This window comes from Excalfactoria chinensis, chromosome 1 (genome assembly GCF_039878825.1).
Source record: "Excalfactoria chinensis isolate bCotChi1 chromosome 1, bCotChi1.hap2, whole genome shotgun sequence".
NCBI lineage: Eukaryota > Metazoa > Chordata > Aves > Galliformes > Phasianidae > Excalfactoria > Excalfactoria chinensis.
This window is the reverse complement of record NC_092825.1, coordinates 50,963,221-50,983,455: the sequence shown is the minus strand read 5'-3', so window position 1 is coordinate 50,983,455 and position 20,235 is coordinate 50,963,221. Positions and strand designations below refer to the sequence as shown.

The window sequence follows — 20,235 nt, the reverse complement described above, 5'->3', positions numbered from 1 at the left end:
TATTATCTATATCATAATCATATACATGATTATGAATATTTTAATTGCCTTGAAAATCCAGTTGCTCATGGGCTAAATATTTTGATGGAAAATGATTCTCTGAGAACTTTGCAAAGAAATTCCAAGTACACGATTCTCCTCCTTGTTACTGTAGGACAATTAGTGGAATGTGCTGAAGCATCTTGAAGAATCACCAGGAAATGTATGCAGCTGGGAAAAGGGATTTAAACTGTAGTTTATGATATTACTGTTAGCTTTTGTGGTTAAAACACATCCTTAAATGGGAGCATCTGACTGACTATGGATAGCTTGGAGTGTGTCTGTGGGCAGATTAGGTAAAACGCTTGTTCATGGGTCTCAGTGTGATTGTGAAACAGGCAAAGGATGGGTAGAAGGGATGCAGAGACCAATTATGTAATTTGGATATTGGTCTGATGTCTGATAGAGTGCCACATATGCAGGGAAAGATTAAATCTAATTAGCGTAGGTGACCGACCATTGCATATTAACACCCTTAAATCAAGAAATGCAATAAAAAGTTTTATTTGGGGTGGGGAAAAGGTTGGTTGGGGGTCTGTAACACCTGTTGGTTTCATAGACAGAAGCAGTTTAGGATTGCTGCATCTTAGTTACATCAGTGGTTATTCAGATCAGTGGCAACCAGCCTTTTCAGCTTGTACCTCCCTAGCAGTTTCCAGTTAAGTCTAAGCCACAGTAGAGTGAACTTAAAGCAATAAGCAAGGGTTTGATACTGACACAGAAAAAGGTGATTAAGAGAATGGATGACTTTCAACTGGGAAGCAATAACCTTATTCTGAACAAGAAGGTGGTGGGGCTGAGATGGAGCCCGTACACATTGCTAATGCACAGGGGCAGCAGTTTCAATTGTTGTATCTCACTCTGACATCTCTCATGCACTGTCAAAGGCCAGAAAACTCCACAGTCAACAAGAAGGTGCTATGGTGCTGCTCTTACAGGGACTGGTGGCAGACTGGTGACCTCCCATGCTCACAGACCCATCCCCATCCCTGTTTGCCAGGCTTGTTTGCTCCCACAGCTGCCAGCTTTATTTTCTTTACAAAAGCAAGAGGAACTCCTCCATCCCACAAGCACTTTACTGCCTGCAACACATTGCTGAGACATACCATGGGTATAGCCCCAACTGTTTTATCCACCGCTGCTTTAAGTCTGTGCTGCACAGCTCTGTCTCCCAAAGTCCAGGTTGTGTTCATGTGGCCTGTAGCGGCCGCTCCGCATTCAGGCCCTGTATGCCCAAGGTTTGTTGCATGCAGACCATTTGTTTAGGAAAAACAAATGAAAAACACAATTTAAAAGTGATTTGAAATGTGTATGTTGGTCCTTCCAGCTGAATAAAAGCCGGCCCCTGAAAGGCAGGGAAAAGGAGTGTGAGGTCCAATAATTAGAGGCCCATTGTCATGCAGATGTAGAAGAGGGGCTGCCCCAGTGTCTGTGGATAACTGTAAATCTGGATTTTCTTTGACGTTCAGGGCCCGGCCTCCCTGGCTAAAGGATGTTCAGTTAACACTGAGTGTAATGGGAGAAGCACTGTGATGTGAGGACTGAAGGTAGCGTTTTCTGAAGCAGGGTTTTATTTCTGTATGCCAGTTCTTGACTTTGCACAGTAGACCTCCCAAATGGATGTGGTACTCTGAGGAGATACAGGAGATACTCTGCCTGCCTTAAGGTTCAACACCCTAAAAGTTGGCTTAAGTAATTTCTAACAATTAATTGCACGAAGAAATGAAACTGGCAGTGCAGTGTAATGATACGGTGGTTTTACCTCATCTAGGTACCAAAGCTTTCTATCCTTAGTGCATTCACTGAGCACAAAGCTGTGAATATAGCCAAATGTATCTGAAGCAACAGTGTTTACCATAGAACCGCCTTCTGGAGAAGCTGATTGTGCTTCAGACTCTCAGCTTTCATTTAGGAATGATTTATACACCGCAAATCACAGTTTAATAGGGATTATTCTATAGATCTGTTTTTCTTTTGTACCATTAAAGGTGATGAAAGTTTTTTCCATTTGTAAATGTTGCTAGAGATTCAAGATTCTCTCTTCTTTTTTATACTCACTTATGATTTCCAATGTCATCATTTCTACACAACGCCCCACTCCTGCTGAGAGAGAAGTTTACAGGCTTTGTTGTCTTAAGCAGTATTTGTAGGTAATAACTTAGGGAGCAGCGATATTTACATTTCCACTCTTCAGCCAGAACTTGGGAAAGCTTTGACACTCTAGAACATTTTTTACCAGATAAAACTTAGCACTTCACACTGCCTGAGCAGTTCTCACTGAAATTAAATAGTATTCTTTTGTTTCTTAACAGATGAGGAAAAAGAAAATAATAGAGCATCGAAACCACACTCAACTCCCGCTACTCTGCAATGGTAAGACGCCTTTGAAAAAACACAAAGCGACCTGCTAGCATCTTTCCTTATCCTTTTTTGAACTGAAGTGAATAGGGATCTTGGACATATTGTAGAATTCTAAAGCATGTACTTATTTTGCTCACTAGCGTTCTGTGTAATATTTCTCAACAAATACCTTACTCTGATGAGATTTATTTGAACGTAAGAGAGCTCTGATACAGCTTAGAAAACCTAGTTGGCATATTTGTTTGCTACCTTGCCAGCTGGTAATTTGTGGTTCGTCCTTTTTGTTGTACTTACTACAAAAAGAAAACTAATACAGGGAATTTTGTTCGAGACTTATGATTGCTTCAGTGTGTGATGATGTCTACCTTTTCTGTTTTACTAGAATGAAATCTTTGACATTTAGCACAGAAGATGAAATAAGAGGTGTGATTTGTTTGTCAAATCCCCCTTAGAAATCTAGTGAGGATTAAAAGAATAGATCATTAGAAAGAGAGAGAGAGATGGGATCAGGTGGAGGAAAGTTTGGGCGTCAGTCTATTGTGCTATGGAAAATGAATAAGTACTATTCTGCATTACTATACTGTAATTTGTGGAAGTAATGGGCAATCTGTAACATTACACACACTTCTGACATCTTTTTCTATTGACTATCTCTTAAACTTTTGTTGACTTTTCACTTCAGTTAAGGGTTTGAATTCTGTTTTATCTTTCATCATATTGTAAGTGATCAGTCATCTTCCAGGAGGTTCTTCTATCTGGCATAACAGAGATCTATTGCAGAGAAGTCTTCCAAGCCTCAGAGTGTGCTATCTGAAATCTCATGCTCCTTAGATTACTCAAAGTCCTTTAAAGACAGGCCCTTGCTTCACCTGTAGGTAGCTCTTTTAGGACTAGGTTGGACTTTTTTTTCTTATAAGAGAATGTTAGAAAAATTATTTCTTTTTCTTCTATTAATCTCTTGAGAAACCTAACAAAACAAATAGCAAAGAATAACTCAGTCGGTTCAAGAGATTCAGACAATTTCATTTATCTTCTCTTCAAAGTTGATCAGTTAAATTTTAGATTTCAAACAAACAAATGAAAAAACAAACAAAGAAAAAAACAACACCAAAATCAATAGGAGGATTCAAAATATGTTGCTGCAAATATTCAATATTTTGCCTGTCTGGATTTGCAGACACTTTCAGTGCAAATAGTGAGATATGTAAATATAAGCAAAGTCTCTTAGTTCTGAATGATTACTTCTTGTTACATATTTGTACAACCAAGATGCTTTCAGGAGCTTAGGAAATGTGAATAAAGAAGGGGAGTGACTATAGAGAAAAAGATATTGAAGTAGTACAGAAATGATGTAGATATATTTTTTTATTTTCTATTATTCAGCTAAACTACTTCAATCCAGTTCAAACAGGATCATTAGAATGATCTAGATAAAATCAAATAATAGCCATGGCTTACCAGTCCAAACTCAGAACGGAGTTTATTTTGCAGCAGAGACAATGAAGAGTCTTTTCCACAGGAGCAAATAGCATTGTAGCCAAGAAGTCAGAGTTAATTAGAACATGCCAGTGATACTGTTCCCAACAGAAAACATGCAAATACTGTTAACGGTATTTTGCCAGATACTTTCAAGCTTCCTCAATCATAAAGATTAGTAAATCCCTAAACTCCTGGGATATTGAGTCCTGCTGGAACGTGGTGCAAACACTAATACTCATTCAGCAGTGTTTGCAATAGAATCCCAGAATTTTGGACACACACACACAAAAAGGGAAAATCTGCTTACATCATCTTCCCTTCCCCTTTGCTAGTGGGTTGGTTTACTTCCTGCCTGTTGTGTTATGCTTCCTACGCATTTAGGTAGGTTGGACATTGTCCCTTTTGAGACTTCTGGAGCATCTGCAAATTTCTTCATTCAATTTTCCATTCAAAACACGTGAGAAAACAGAAAGCACTGACGTTTTCAAGTTTAACTTCTTTAGTTAATGTCAAACTGAATGATTTACTCACTTATTAATAGACCTACAGGTAACAGCTTTCCAGCTTAGTAGCTGTCTCAAATAGAAATTTTCTCTTGGCTTCAATATGCTTTTCTGCCTCTGTACTGCAGCTTTGAATTGGCATTGACTGGAGAAACCATGCTTCTGCATTTGATGCATTAAATACAATTAGAAGATCAAGCATTGGGATCAAAATGCTATAAAGTAGAAAGCTTGCTTTGTGCGAAGATGTCAAGTTTCCATTTTTCTGGAAGGCCAGACACATTACCATCAAGTTATTTGTACTGTGGTAGCACATAGCAAACCATGGGTTGGTAAATGATTGCGGTCAGCACTGTATCAAAGCTGCACTGAGTGTTTCCCTCAGGTCTGGCTTTACTTGCTTGAAGGTTCTTCTTTCTCAGGGCTCAGATCAAGTTTTTGCACTGTCAGAAAAGATGAAAAATGAAATTTACCTGAAAATGCCTTGATTAAGCATTCATCCTCCCCTCTGACAGGAATCTCTAAGCAGGGTTCAAGTGCTGGAGGTTCTGGGGTAAATTACTGCCTAGGTTCCAAGGCTAAATTGAAATAACCTTGCTCTGGCAAACGGAAGCACCACCTTTGTCTCCTGTCACTGTTTTTTACTGTACAGTGCTACTGTCATTCATAGATAATGAAGTCATGGGAGCAGTGGAGAAAAGAAACAGAGGAAATGTCGGTAGCAAGGAAAAAGGAGGAAGTGGCAGGGAAAATGAAGCAAGTCTTAAGGGAAATACATAATTTTTGTCATATTATTCATATTGTCTTTTATTATTTATTTCCTGTCTGACATCATAATGAAAAGAGAGAACAACATCAATCTCATGGGGATCTATCCTTAATACTTATGCCTCTCCAAATGGGAAGTACATTGAACACTGTAAATGTAGTCATTCTGCCAAATTATCACCCAGGAACATACACCAGCCTGAATGTTAACTGTTAAGGCATGAACATTCAAATACCTAGTATCCTGTGTTTCTCTCTTGTTCCTGTGTTCATAATTATCTGCATAGCTACAGCTTGCTAAGCACTTCTTTAAAACATTTCTGGCAAGCTGGTTGACCAAACTGTAGTGTAATTTTACTTCAGTTCTGTGTGCGTTTAATTCTCTCAACGCTGAATTATCAAAAGCCAAGACGGCCCAAGTCCATGCAGTTTGGTGGCTTACAACATAGGTGCACCAAATAATAACAGTGTTGTGAAAGTGAAGCAAACAAAAGACAATTGTATTTTCTACAACATACCAAAAAAGAACAGAAAAAGAAGAAAGTAAAGCTAGCCAATGGATTCTCCCAAGGGTAGCAGTTTTGTAGAAACAGTTATAATACATCAAAATTATCTATTCTAGAATTCCTTATGTAATTAGAAATGATAACATCACAGTTGTTCTGTTACCTTCCAACCTAGAAATATGTCTACACTATGAACACAACTCTGATATATAATAATGTCATTTATTCTAGAAGTCCATAAATATAAAGGGGGGAACACTAATGGAGACAGATAAAATTATCACAATTGTGGAAGGATTTAGGGGTTTTATTGCTATACTGTAGTGGTACAAAAGGTCTTACTGTGAACTACTGGATTTCACATGGCTTTATTAGGACACTTAAAATGTCATATATACATTATTTCTGATAGCAATTTGTTAGGTAGCAGGTTGAGTTCATTATCTTTCTACAACACTGTAGAATGAGGCTGAATTCAAAACATGATAAAGTTGTTAAATAAAAGACAGGAAAATAAAAGAAGTGGAGCAAGATGGGGTTTTGATCATTAAAAAAAAAGTTCAGGTATAATGGAGCATTGTTCAGTGTCAGACTAATGATTCTCTGTGAAAGAGAGGAGAAAAAGAGAAAAATTCATCAGATATGAGCAGAAATAATTAACTGCTTTTCTTTCTGTCCTGTCTTGGTCACGGAAGCTGACATTCCAATTAGCAGCTATAGTATACAAACGAACTCTCCACGTTTTGAAAGAAGGTTTTGTTAAAGCGCTATGAATTTGAGGAAAGATGCCGTGATGATATTCCTGTAGAAACCAAGGAAGAATAGATGTTGCCCATACAAACTGATTCCATTCATCTAGCCGGATATCTTATTAAAATAGTTTGCAGTCACAAATGATCATGATAACTGAAATGGAAGGAGGATAGGACCTGGAAGAGGCAACGAAAGAGTGAAACTAGATATTTGAAAAGGTATTGTACAGTTATCAAATGACAGGGTCCTATTTACTGTAAAGCTGGAGATTTCTGAGAATCTATTTATTTTCTAGTAAAAGATGTTGCACCCCCTTTCTTCTCTCAGCCAGCAAGGCAAATGAGCACACTTGCGACTTAAAAGCAGAAATGCTACCATGGGTGACAAGATGGAGGTTTTAAAGTTGAGTATATGTGAAGAACTCTTCAAATTCTTTGGGTCAGCAATCATAATAATGTAATTTCAAGATGAATATTTTTCTAATCTATAGATTTACAATGGCTACGGTTCCATATTTTAAACTCTAAGCAGTTTCTTATTCACGTATGTGATGCATAATTTAAAATGTCATGGTTGTTTGTATGTGTGAGTTATGGTAGTTTCTACAATGCGAGGGAGGATGGTATTTTCCTACTGCATTCAGCAGATCATGAACTCTTGTTTTCTTCACTTAATCAACAACAGAGAGAAATGATTCTACAGATACAATTTTGTGCAAATTCTTTGGTGTTTACGAACAACTTGCTTCCTCCAGGTAAGGAACTTTGCAGCTGGACAGGACTGAGAAGATGTCATGAAACCAATGGTGACCTGTCCTGTAAAAATGAGGGAAATGCTGCCCATCACCAAATGTTTGGTTTCGTTCAACAGATGTTATGTGATAGTATGTCTTTCAAAAGATTAGTACTTTGGAGCATGAGCACAGAATAATGTTCCTTTGTGCAAATCTCCTATTGACACTAGCAACTAACAATCTACATACTCGATTGAAAGCAGAAAGCAAATTATAAGCAAGCTTTGTCAAAGTTAATTGGACTTTGTAGTTACAAACAAAACAGGGAAAAGTGACTAGAAAAGCAGAAGCTGTAGTGTTTGATCTTAAAGATGCAGCTTTGCACACAGTCCACCATACAGGACATCCAACATACTTGCAGTGCTCTCTGTTTGATATTTGCTTTTTAAGGTTGGAGGAGAACTATGAGATTGCGGAAGGTGTTTGCATTCCTCGAAGTGCTCTCTACATGCATTACTTGGACTTCTGTGAGAAAAACGACACGCAACCTGTTAATGCTGCCAGCTTTGGGAAGGTGAGTCTAAAGAGCACTATGATACCTCGAGCTCTCACCTGCTTCAGGTGAATTTGGGTTAAAGAAGAACTGTCATTTACTGCTAGAGATACTGATATACTAATAAAACATCTTACAATTCAGATTATGAGGCAAAGGCTAAGATTTTAAGTATTTGGAAAGTTGGAATCACTTTTCATCGTGACTGCGTTGCAGAATATACTACTTTTTTGATGATTTCAGCATTGGTGTTGCCAGCCTATCTGACAGTTGTGTTATACAGTATTGGCAGCTTGGAAGTCAACTACAACCCAGTCTAAGCACTGTGACATGTAGTGCTTTAATAAATGTATATTTAAAACAAAAATAATCAAACAAACAAATACCCGGAAGGGTTAAGTATCAATAAGTTAATTCTGGGTCTATCTTTGCCATTCTTGTAAGCATGGTGTGGAGATCCTTGAATTAAGAATATGGGAACAGACTGGCAAATCCATGATGGAGAAAGTAGAGTGCCTCTGGATGTGCAAATCCCAAAAGCATCCAAAGCATTTGTGAGACCCTGCAGATGCACTCTGTACTGCAATTCTTGTGCTTCTGCTTTCCAGGCCAGCTTTTCTAAGAGTCACTGTGGTTATTTCCAGTCTGAATTGGAGACGCAGTCTGTACAGATGCAGCAGTGCATTGCACAGGTGTGAGCAGTAAAGGGTTACGCTGTACCTCACTACCATACAGTATGGAGTGGCTAAGATGTTATACAAAGTTCTTATTTTGGAATTTCTGATAAGATGATGTTTCCTCAGTAGAAAATAAGATGATATTTTATATTCTTAATTTTTTATCTAAGACCATGTTTTTACTCTCCAGCGTGTCACTGGTCTTTAAAACTTGTCTCTAGACAAAATGTAGAGTTTGTCACTGTTTTTGAGATGCTTACAAGCATCAGTCTGAAGCCTTCTAGTGTTCACAACATTTATTCCATAAAAATGCTGGGTATTCAAAGAGGGGAATATGTTCTTAGGGTATGTGGCTGTGAAAAGAGTAGACAAAGGAGAAGAATGTATTTAATGAGGTGCCATTTTCTGTAGTGCATCTTTATGTTGGCAGTTGAACAAGACAAGTAAAATGTGCCATATTTTAACATTACAATCACATCATAAAGACCTGCACAGCACTGTTGATTCTATGTTAGATTTCTTTCTAAATACACTCCATATTATGAATGAAATTGTTCATTTTATGTATTATTACTACCCAGCAGTTAAGTGAACTCACAGCGTGTAATTTTTGAATAGTGAGAACAAGAAACAGATTTCTTGCAGACTAACACATTTGGGATGTAGGTAGTATTTACATGATGCTATTTTGCTGCTACTGAAAACGTCCCTAAATTGTAAGGAGTGCAATAACCTGTGATTATTTCATCACAACATGATTTCACCAACATGCAGCAGTCCAGTCATCATGTATACTACTCCATCCTTCTCCCTGCCTTCATACATATGCACTTTGTCAGTAGGGCAGTAGGGTCATCTCAGCCTAGCAGGACAGGTACAGTATCTTCCATCTAAAAATCAAGGTGGTTTTTTGTTTTGTTTTGTTTTCTTTCCCATAGGCTGTTTTCCACTTAGCTGCAGTAGAGTTAGTTCTGACACAGAGATCTACAAAGTTTGTTTTCCCTTTCTGTGGAGATGAACCCATACAGAATCCCGTCCTAAAATAATGTTTTGTATGGCCATTTTGGATCTGGAAACTGAGGTTTCTGTATAGGTGTGTGACCTCAGTGCCTCTGTGAGATGCATAATTGCTAAAAAAATTGTCCTTCACACTCATGATGATCTGAAAGGCACACACGCACATCACATAGCCAATAATTTGCAGTCTGATTCTTCTGATACCCAACTAACCCCCTGAGCAGCAGAAGAGAGACATAGATAGGAATGGCCAACCCTCTTCAAAACTCATTCCACATGATGTCATATGGCATAGAATATCTCTTTGGCCATTTTAAGTTAGCTGTTCTAGTTCTCTTCCCTCTCAGCTCCTTTGATCCTTGCCTACAAATGGCCTTGGCTTTTGCATCAATGCTTAGCCATGGCTATAAACATCAGTGTGTTATCAACATTGCTTTTCTCCTAGAACCAAAACATAGCATCATACCAAACACTCTGAAAAAAACAATTCTATCTCAGCTAAAACTATGACAAATTGTTATCATGTGACTTAAATACCATATCAGCAGCATGTCCTGCATAAATAACTTGGAGGCAGAGCAGGGAAATAGGTGCTATCTGAGGACTTTTGCTCTTAGCTGCTGAAACAGAGACCCCAGCCATGTTCTTCCTCATTGGCAATCATCAAGAGCCCTGCAGCTGTCATCTTCCACAGAGAAAGAGGTTAGTTGTTCTGTGAAACTGTAGACAGTTCGCCTTTCAAGAGCCTACATTAAATTTATGATTCATCTTTGAACTTTAGCTCTGTGGGCAATGTTAAACATTTAGGCTTTTCCTTCAACAGACTGATAGTATTCAGAAAGAGACACAGAGTTCAGCACATGAAAACAATCTGTAAGAAGGAACATCCTAATGAATCGTTACTCAGTTACATCTGAATTAACCCAGCATTTCATTTTTGAAGACACTGCTTGAGACAAAAAACTTGCCTGCAAATGATTTCTCCAGGTTAAGATTCTGTGGGCAAAGCTTAACCGTAATGCAAGTGAAATATTCCACAACAAAGTATAGAAGGGAACGCAAATAGATCATTGGTGAACAGGTGAACTAATGGACCTTGTTTCTTACCATCTCTTACGTTCCCAAAATCCAGAGCTGTACTTAAGTCTTCTCTCTTCATTCCCTGCAGTACTTCCAATTATTTCCAGGGCCAGGTCAGTGTGTGGAGATCTTTCTTTTTCCAGGTTTCTTATACACTTGCTGCACCTTCCTTCTCTGTTATTTTTAGATTCCCTTATATCTATTTGTCTGTGTCTCTCCTTCATCTCCCCAGGCAGCTGGACAAGTAGTAGCACATAGGTTGGCTGGTTGAGAGCAATGGCAGTGTTGACTCCCAGTCTCATACTCATAGTTCTCCAATAAAGCAGTGCCAGACGGCTCACCCGAAGGTTCATCTTTTTCCCCTGTATTGTCTTTGAACCACAGAATCATTTAAGGTGGGAAAAAAACACTGAGATCTCCTAGTCCAATTGTCAACCTGTCATCTTCAGCCTTAATTTCAATTTGCTATCCCCATTATCCAGCCAGGGTTAATTATTGCATATCTAGGATGTGGACTGCACCATAGGCATTTGGTAATACTGGATTACTGGCACAAAACTTGCTGTGAGAAACAGTGAGGATGAGAGATTTGCAGAGATACAGTAATACCTCATTGACCATTTCCTTAGGAAATCTGGCTAATAGCAAGAAAGGTACTCAGAGGAAAAACAGAATTGTTGTATAAAACACCTTTTAAAAAGTAACCTGTATTTGTAAGCCACTTAAAGTACATATAAAATAAGGCTCTGGTGTTGATAATACAGTAATATTATATAGCAAAGGAAGCTGTAGCTTTAATATGTTAGCCAAGTATTTTAGTTCGTTACTTAACCAAGTAAGGTGTGAACATTACAGCCAGTTCTGTCCATACTAACATCAGCCAGTTTTTAGCTACATTACCTGGTTTATTATTACAGAGTGGTTTAAGATTCCTCCAGCTGGAAGTTCTGCCACTGCCTGTAGCTGGGAGGGCTGAGCAGGCGTATGTTTTTGTCTGAGCAACATGCTAACATAAAATATTACTGATAATGAATACTATTAGCGATAATTAAGACACTGAGCTATGAATTACCCGGGAACTGTTGCTTATGGATTGGTTATGTAAGACTTCTTGATTCTGTCCTACCTGTGCTAACTCTGGCCCAAGTGGTAAGTCCTTGAGCTTCTCTTCTGCTTTTGTTTCCTCAGCCAACATTGATTGTTGTTGTTTCTCTTTTGACTCTTTATGACCTTTATTAGTCTTAATTGAACCTCTTGAAGATGTAATCTTCCCCTACGCACCAGTTGCCTCTAACACCCAAGTTCTCATTTCACCACTTCAAGAACGCTTAATTTCTCATGGTGCAACCTCTCCTTTGCATCCTAGAGTTGTTCCCATAACTCCCATATGCCCCCTGGAGGTTAAATAATTTCCTCTTTTGTTTTTGTTTTCTGCTTTGTCTTTTGACAAGGTAAATTGATATTTGAATAGAAAATGAAAGAAAGATGCTGACATTCTGCAGGCTGCTTCTTCCTCAGCCTTAGGTCCTTTTCCAATGTGGGTGCACGCTTACCTGAATCTCACTGCTCTCTGAATGGCTTTGCTGTAAGTTTATTTTAATAAATAGAGAAGGAAGTGGGTCCCACAACAGATTTATAACGTTGGTTAGGAAGGTGTCATAGGTTACCCTAAAATCTACCTGCACCCATGACAGGGGTATAGACGGCCTGCAGGGCCACTATCCCAAAAGGAAAAGAAAACAGGGAAAAAGAAAATAAATACAGCGGCAACGATCTAAGGAGGCACACTATTTTACTCAATACTATATCAGAATACAGAATAACACAATATAATGCAATATAATTGGAATTAAGGCTAACGAATCAAGTAAAATAAGAGAGAGTGAGACCCGAAACCGAGAGGCCTACTGTAACTCTAGGCGAAACGGCTGGAACGCTTCCACACACTCCCCCATGGCTGGCAGGATCCAAGAGAGCGAGTCCAGCACTGAAGTGAGATTATATAGAGTCCGTGTCATATGACTGACCGTGGTGTTCTCTGGGACATTCAGACTTCTTTCTGTGAGCAGCAGATTTATCAAAATTATCTATGCTTAACATGATGTTATGATGTGGAATACTGATAGCAAAATTACAACATTGCAAAACCATGACAGGAGGATCTTTTACATTTTTGAAAAATAATGGACTGAGACACAATTACACTAGCAAAAAAAATAAATGTTTCAATACGGTTTGCTTAGCTCCAGGGCGGTACAAGCTGTACCAGCCAGTGCCTTCTTTTATCACTATGCACTGTCGCTATGCCCAGAAGTTTTGCCAGCAGGACTGCTCCTCCGAGCATGAATAACATAGAGAGAATTTACGGTTTCATCCCATCATACTGGATATATTTGACTTCAAAAAAGGACAGACCAGCCTCTTTGAAATCTTATTGATAATGACATTACTATGTGTTTGGATTCTGTATGGAAATTTACACATCTGGAAATTGCCTGCTGTGCATACAGAGATACTTCTAGAGATGCATTTTTTACCCTGTCCTCCCAGTTTGCCCCTAAGTAGCCTCATAGGTAAGTGTAAACCAATTCCAAATTTACTCTTAGTGCTCTGTTCTATCAGACTGAAATAGTAAGTGCTTTATTACAGACAGCTACTACATCAGGAATGGTTTTTTACTATACTCATTTTTTACAGTCAATATAGGGGGGAAAAAAAGAGAGAGAGAATGGGGCAGAAATCAATCTAAAGCTGAGGATGTGGTTTCTGTTATTGTACTGAAGGATGGTCTGTCAGCACTGTCTGAGCAATCCCCGCTTTTCTTTCACCTCTTTTACAGCCTGACTGAAGGACAGTTAATAGTAATAATAATAATAATAAATATATAATAATATGACATTTTTTCCTGATTCCAAGTTTTCTAGGTCAAGCTCCTCTCACAAACCCGTAATAGTCCCAGAAGCAACATGTCAACCGTTGTGGGAAGAGTGGCAGCACAGGAGGCTCTTTGCTCCCCTGTCTCTGCTTCACAAATCCCTCATATTATTACAGGTTGCCATCCACTGTCTTTTCCCCTTGAGCTTGGGAAGCAGGAAAACCAACAAGGACACCGCAGTTTCTTTGGATAGGCTTCCCCTTTCCCAAAGATTTGCCCTCTAGCAAAGGCTTTTTTTTTAACAGACTTGAAGCATCTGGTTTCCACTCAGACCTTCGGTGTGAGTAGAGTAGCCTCTGGGTTGCTTTACCTCATGCCTTGTCAGAACGTCCCAGAGGCTGTTCTTACAGCACAGGGTCTGCCAGAGTGCAGGGATGCTGGCGCTCAGCCTTTTCCCACAGATAGGCTGGGTGTGATGGCAGGAAGTGTGCTGGCACCAGGAAAGAGCAGGGGGAGTTGTGCTGGGCTTTAGGTCTGCTTGGCTTCAGCAAGGCAGCACAGAAAGTGCTGTGACTCAGTAAGACATGTGAGTCAGGGCGTTCAGTGTTTCAGCTTTGCTGGGATGCAGTAATCTATTTGATCGTGCCTTAGGCTGAATTCCATCTGGCCAAAGGAACTGCTGAAGGACAATGCTGTACGTAGATGAATTCAAGCTTCACTAAAAATGGAGCTTGTCAGGGTGTATAATCTCCAAAGCAGACAGAACTGGGCACGGACTGGCTTTGCAATGTCAGTGCTAGAAGAAAGATCTTATCCAACAGCTAGACTGTATCATAGTATCATAGTATCATAGTATCGTGCGAGTTGGAAGGGACCTTAGAGATCATCAAGTCCAACTCCCAATTCCCATTCAGTAAAGTTATGCAAGTGAGTGGAGAGAAATGGGAGGTTACTGAATAAGAACAAACTGCAGATGTGGGGTCAAGAATGCTGCACCTGCACACTGTGCTCTTCCCCCTCGGACTATGCAAGTAAATGAGTGAGGAGTAAGGTATAGATAAGCATGCCTCTTTTCTTCACACAGCTTGGTGGAGCTGGGGAACAGGAATGATATTTTGTCATGGACTGATTTGATAATTCTCTTTCCTCAGTGGGACAAAAGCTTTCCTGATCTTTTTCTCAAGGTAGTATCTTGTCAAGCCTGCACCAAGCCACCTTTGTTCCAAAAGGTACCTCTTAGCACAGGTATTAATGATTACATTGTTTGAGGATCTTGGAATCACTTTCTCCTGGCAGCAATCAGATGCTGGGTTGCAGCTTAATTTGTTTCTATTTCATTACTCTGGAAAGTTCTAGAAGTCCTTCTAGATCAGATGGCCTAAAAAAGTAAACGTATGTTTTGAAAAGCAGCAACTCAACCTGTTTCAGGGAAATGACTTCTTGAAGTGTTCCTCTGTCTATTGCCCTCAGAGCAAAATTTGACACAAGGAGGGAGGAAAAACCAGACATCCCTGGTTTCTTCCATCCTTATTAGCACGAAGACAAATGCATGGGACGCTTTTCTCCTCCTGTTTTGTTTCAGAATCTCTCCTCATGGAATAATTTAAATGGAATAATTGGGAATCAAAGTCCTCAGTTTGGTAGTGAATAAAATAAGGAAAAATGGATCATAGGATGATGGCAGAATTAAGAATACACTTCTCATTTTAAAAGGGAGGCTGTGTCTGCTTGTGTTTGAGTCTCAGTGCTGGCGATATGAGGATAGGAGCAATGGCAGAAATTACAGCTGGCAGTCATCAGGATGAAGGAATGCAACTTTGCAACCATTTGCTGGTAACAGAAGAGCTCCTGCAGTTAGCCATACTTAAGGTTAATAAGTTGTGTGGACTACAGTACAGACCATTACAGAGGAAGTGCATTTTTCTCATTGTCACTCATAAATATTTCTCTATTTTGCATGAATCCTTAAATAATTTATTTCATTTTGATTCTGCTGTGTGAAGAATGAGGAAAAAATAGAAATAAATAGATATTTAATTTTAATGTATTTATTTAGACACTAAGATGTCTAAAACAACCAAACAAAACCAGCCAAAACTAGATAAAAATCCTGTTAGCTCCAAGTTCTGTGCAATATATGTTGTATCAGCACTGTAATCTCAGTGTGGGAGAAAGGTATGGGAAGGTCTTTCCTTGCTGTACTCACTTGGGCTGCCCAATGCATTCAGAGTGGAGCAGGTACTGCCTGTCTGAAGGGAAAGGTTCCCATGTCTTCTTCCTGCACCATGCATCAGGATTCTCTCCTGATGGGTTAGCCAAATACACACCAGGATATGTGAGTCCACTGGAAGGTGTAGACTATATATGTGTTGCTTTATATCTGTATCTGATGTACACAGCGTGCAGTTACCAAGAGAACTCTGAAACTGTGGGAAGATAAAGAAGCTATTAGCATTTTTATTTTTAATCAGGAAATTCATACAACAAGATCTCCTATAGGCAGAAGGAGAGATCAGGTCTTGAGCACAGCAGAGATGAAGAGAGGGAGAATGGGACTCAGGTTTAGTAACTGAAAAAGAAATCAATATATGAGGGACAGATATAGGTAATTGCAGGTGAAACTCCTGGTCTCAAAAACAAAAAGCCAAGTAGCATAAAGTAATGCCACGTGAGTTTGATGGAGTTTTACTTGGAAAATACAAAGCCTGCATCCCTTTATTCAGCAGATTTGTGGTAAATTTAGAGAAATGTTGGATGAAATTTCAGTTCCATTGAAGGACAGTCGTAAAAGTCCTCTTCACTCTAAAAGTCCTTTGGATACCACCCATGAGATCTTTTTAACGCTGCTTCTGTTGAGGAGCCAGCACTGCTGTGAGAACAGGGACTGGGCTCCATTCAGAAGGAGGTTTAAACTGCATGGTCAGGCCTTGCTTCGTTTCTGCTTATGCAACCCCACAGTGGTGATGAAAGGAAAAGAATCCAAGTTGGTTTTGAGTTCCTAACCTGAATTTTCTTGTCTGACATCTAGGAACACCCTTCCCCTTTTCCCTGCAGATGTAAAATTAACTCATTTTCTCTGTAGGTCTTAAGAAAATCAATACGTATTAAATGCAATTATGGTGTGTTTTACTGGAAGACTTTTCAAGATGAAAGCACGATTTAAAAACAAATTTCTGGACCTTCTGCTTTTTCCATTTACTTCAGTGCACTGTGAACTTCACTTTGTCCTGCCTGCCCCAACTTCCTCTTTCTACTTTAAGGGCATCCTCGCTGCCTTTGGGAATATCATTGCATAGGGATTCACATAAGTGTAGGTAAACGCATTTATACGAGCAGCTAGTTCATTGCTTACCTGACTTGCTTCATTGCAGTCACAAACACTGATGCTAATGTGTACAGGCAAAAAGCATGAGTATGCTGTGCTGTATGTATCCTATACGTACAGCATTAGATCAAAGGATACCGATGTTTTCTTTCAGAGGTTTGCTGGATATTTTTGTTGTTAATTGCTAGCAAAGAACATTTTAAGAGATATGTACATTCCAGCTGTGTTCCGAAAGGTGTATCTCATTGTTTAAGCATGATGAATTTAAAAAAGAAACAAAGAAAAGAAAGAGATCATCTGATCATCTGCTCTGTTATTCTCCTTTCCTCATCACCTCTGCCCTGGTATGTAGAAATTGGCTGATTTATTTAAACCCCAGCAAGTCCCATGGCATATGGTTCATAAAGTGGCATTTACAGTGTGCATTGTAACACTTCATCACTACCAGGCAGACTTTGAAAGTAATACGGGTTCACATTGTTCCAAAGAAGAAAAATTGAGGTGAAAGTAAATGTAATACTTAGCTTTTCTTTTGAGTCCGCTGCTGTAAAAATCAACTTTAGGAGAGGAATGGAATTTTCTGAATGACAACTGCCACCAAAAAAGAAAAAAACAAAAATCCCCTAACCCAAAAAGCCATCCTCAGAAAGTAGTTCTTCAACACCGCCTTTTTTCCCACAGCCTTGTGGAGCCCCCAACCCTGTCTGCAGAAAATGAAAGAGAGAGGGGTGGGATTAATGTGTAATTAAAGGGAATTTGGAAGGCTGAGATGTTGCGGAATGTTAGATCAGTAGCTGGAACAGCATGTGGTGTTCTTTAGGCAGGCTTCATTGAATCCATACAAAAAAAGAAAGAAGGGCTGCTTGCCTGTCTGCTCATTTATCAAACAGCTAGGCTGAACTTTCACAGCTCCACAAAAGTGTTTTACTGTTTGCTGAAGTTTTGCTCCAGAAATTAAAGCTGAACAACCTTCAGAGAGTCTGAGTCTGCATTTTTGACGTGAGCCACGTTGTGCAAAGCTCTCAGAACGTGGTGCAGGTCAGTTTTTTACATGATGCAAAAGAAAGCGGAGTTGTATGTTTGATTTAAATATATATATATATTACCAAAGAAACAGTCGAATATGTGACATTGTAACATCTTTATTTATAAAGCACCTTTTGATCCAAATACATGTTCCAGAGCTTTCAGTCATCAATCAGGATTAAATATTTATCACGGTGGCAAAATGGCTCACAGGGGAAAAAATCTATACTATTTAATCAATTTTACTTGACGCTGTCTTCTGTTTGAACAGTCGTATTCCATCTCGTATCACTGTTCTTTAATTCTACTTGTTCCTCCCCACCCCCTGCAAAATAGGAAACAGCGCTTTATGTTATGGAAGCACATAATATGCTACAGATTAAGAAAGAAAGAAATTTCTCTTGTCAGTGAATCTTCAAGGCTTACCGTGCTCTTTCTTGCATGACTGTTCTGCCAGCTGAGTTTTGCCCCTGCTGCAGACGACACCGAGAATCAGGTTCGGTCCCACGAGGTGCTGAGAGCTGCCTTTCCAGCAACTCCAGCTGAGCTTTTTCATCAGGAGTAGCCTGGCTGACAGCAGATCTACACAACTGACATTCATTAATTTGTTTCCTTAAATGCATCTGGTGCTGGAGAAGTTTTGTTTTTACAGTAGCGGTGTTCTTTTAATCTCTGCTGATGGACCGAAGCCCAGGTTCTTGACAATATCCTGCTGTTTCTGAGATGCGTTCGTTTTCCATAGCAGATCAATTGATTACAACCTATCTTTAGAAAATGCAACAGTGAATTTTCCCTGGTGGAAGTGGTGCGCTGTCAAATGCCAGTATCTTTTCATGGAATCCTCTTACAAAAGGGAGTGTGCAATGGCAGGATTGTGAAAGCCTCTAAAGAAATGTTGCCTCCAAAGCTATCATCAAAAGTTTCCTCTAGTTGCAGGTAAACCAAGATATTTGATCCTGCAAACAGATTTAAATGAATAGTCAGTTCTAAGTACAGCCTTCTTTCATTTAGAGGCAGAAATGGTGTGAGGTTTAAGGAACAGTAATGCCATAAAATTCTTTATCTAAACTGATGGTAGTAAATAAAATCCTGCCAAGTTTAAAAGCCTATTTCCCCCTTTTCAGCACTGGAAAAAATCAAAAGCTTTCTCCTGCTTTTTCTACCCATGTACTTGGGTGAGACCGCAGTACAGTTGTTCTGCTTATTGGTCTTAACAGTCTGTAATGAATTATTAACAAATGTTTTCGTTTCTTTCTAATATCAGTTTTATTCATTTGCAGATAATAAGGCAACAGTTTCCACAGCTAACGACGAGAAGACTTGGAACCAGAGGCCAATCGAAGTAAGCAGTGTGTGGTGTATTATCATCTCACACAGGGCCCCATCTGGTCCTGACTGAATAGAATAGTATGACATCAGGGAATGATTTGTCCAGTTGGGGAATTAAAACCCAACTCCGATACAGTTTCCATTGTAGTTTTTACTCTGTCTTATTGATTCAGTGGTGATAGGGCTGCATAATCCAATGAAGATCTTTTACTGAATTTGTCAGCAATATTTTCCATATTTTTCCTACAATTTGTCTCTTCTCAACTCATTTTACATGACATAAAGGGCATTCACACTTAGCACTAACGGAGCTACTGCTGGTGACTGGGAAATAACAGCTGGTTAACATCATGTTCAAGTTTGGAGAAAAAGTGGAGGAATGCTATGTGGGATTTATCTAGAAATATATATTGGCCTAAACTTAAATTGTCCACAGACCTGGATTTAATCACAGTTTTTGCTGTGTAACAAAATCCAACATCTCCTTACATGATCAAGGAATTAGTTTATCGCCTTATCCAAAAGATGGTACCTCCCTAAAAACAGTTTTCCCTAATAGTTCATTCCAGAATGAGAAATAGGTTCAGATAGAAGAACGCACTTCACATTCTATTTGGGATCTTCCAGTTGTTTATATCTTCATCTTGAGATTCTCTTACCTTTTTCTAAAGCAGCCATTTTTAAAGTAGCTAATAGTAGATCTGAAATTCCTTCCCAAATATAAATTCAGACGTGCTATAACATCACTCAGAGCTACCAGGAATCACTCGCATGTAAATGTTGGATTAGTCTAACAGCATATTAGGAAAGCCTGATTGGTCAGGACTCAAAGCATCAGGGCTTTGCACTGAATATAAGTTACATGGAAGCTCATAAAGACAGGGTGAAAACATGCCCAGGTTGCTTTATGGAATATCTCCTGTGACAGTGCTCTTTGTCAGCCATGAAGTCATTCTGATCCTGGCTATAACTTTGTTATTTGTCTTCCTGTTTAAACAAAGAATGAGCGCTGGTATATTCCCAAACTGGAGCTCCTCTATCAGCTTCAGAAGTCTCTCAGAGACGAGATGCCATTGATCAGCTGACTGAGGGCGTCTTTGCTCTCTTTGCTCTCAGGGGCTAAAAATCAGTGAGACTTAAAAGTTCTTGTATATTTTCCCCCTAACCTGCATGCCTACTGAGGAGGCTTTCAGGTCTCATTCTCTTTTCAT

The 20,235-nt window shown here is 39.2% G+C and overlaps 1 protein-coding gene across 5 annotated transcripts in view; it reads left to right on the top strand.

Moving 5' to 3' along the window:
* The window catches only part of RFX4 (regulatory factor X4), an 86,936-nt gene that overhangs the window by 21,267 nt on the left and 45,434 nt on the right, over positions 1–20,235 (top strand). For 3 of the 5 annotated variants that reach the window (XM_072335896.1, XM_072335903.1, XM_072335889.1), the window contains exons 3-5: positions 2,352–2,412; positions 7,593–7,716; positions 18,976–19,037. In XM_072335896.1, the coding sequence (XP_072191997.1) occupies positions 2,352–2,412; positions 7,593–7,716; positions 18,976–19,037 (247 nt within the window). Of the gene's footprint in view, positions 1–2,351; positions 2,413–7,563; positions 7,717–8,303; positions 8,388–18,975; positions 19,038–20,235 lie in introns of all 5 variants that reach the window. The other 2 variants (XM_072335880.1, XM_072335911.1) reach the window with 2 other exon arrangements.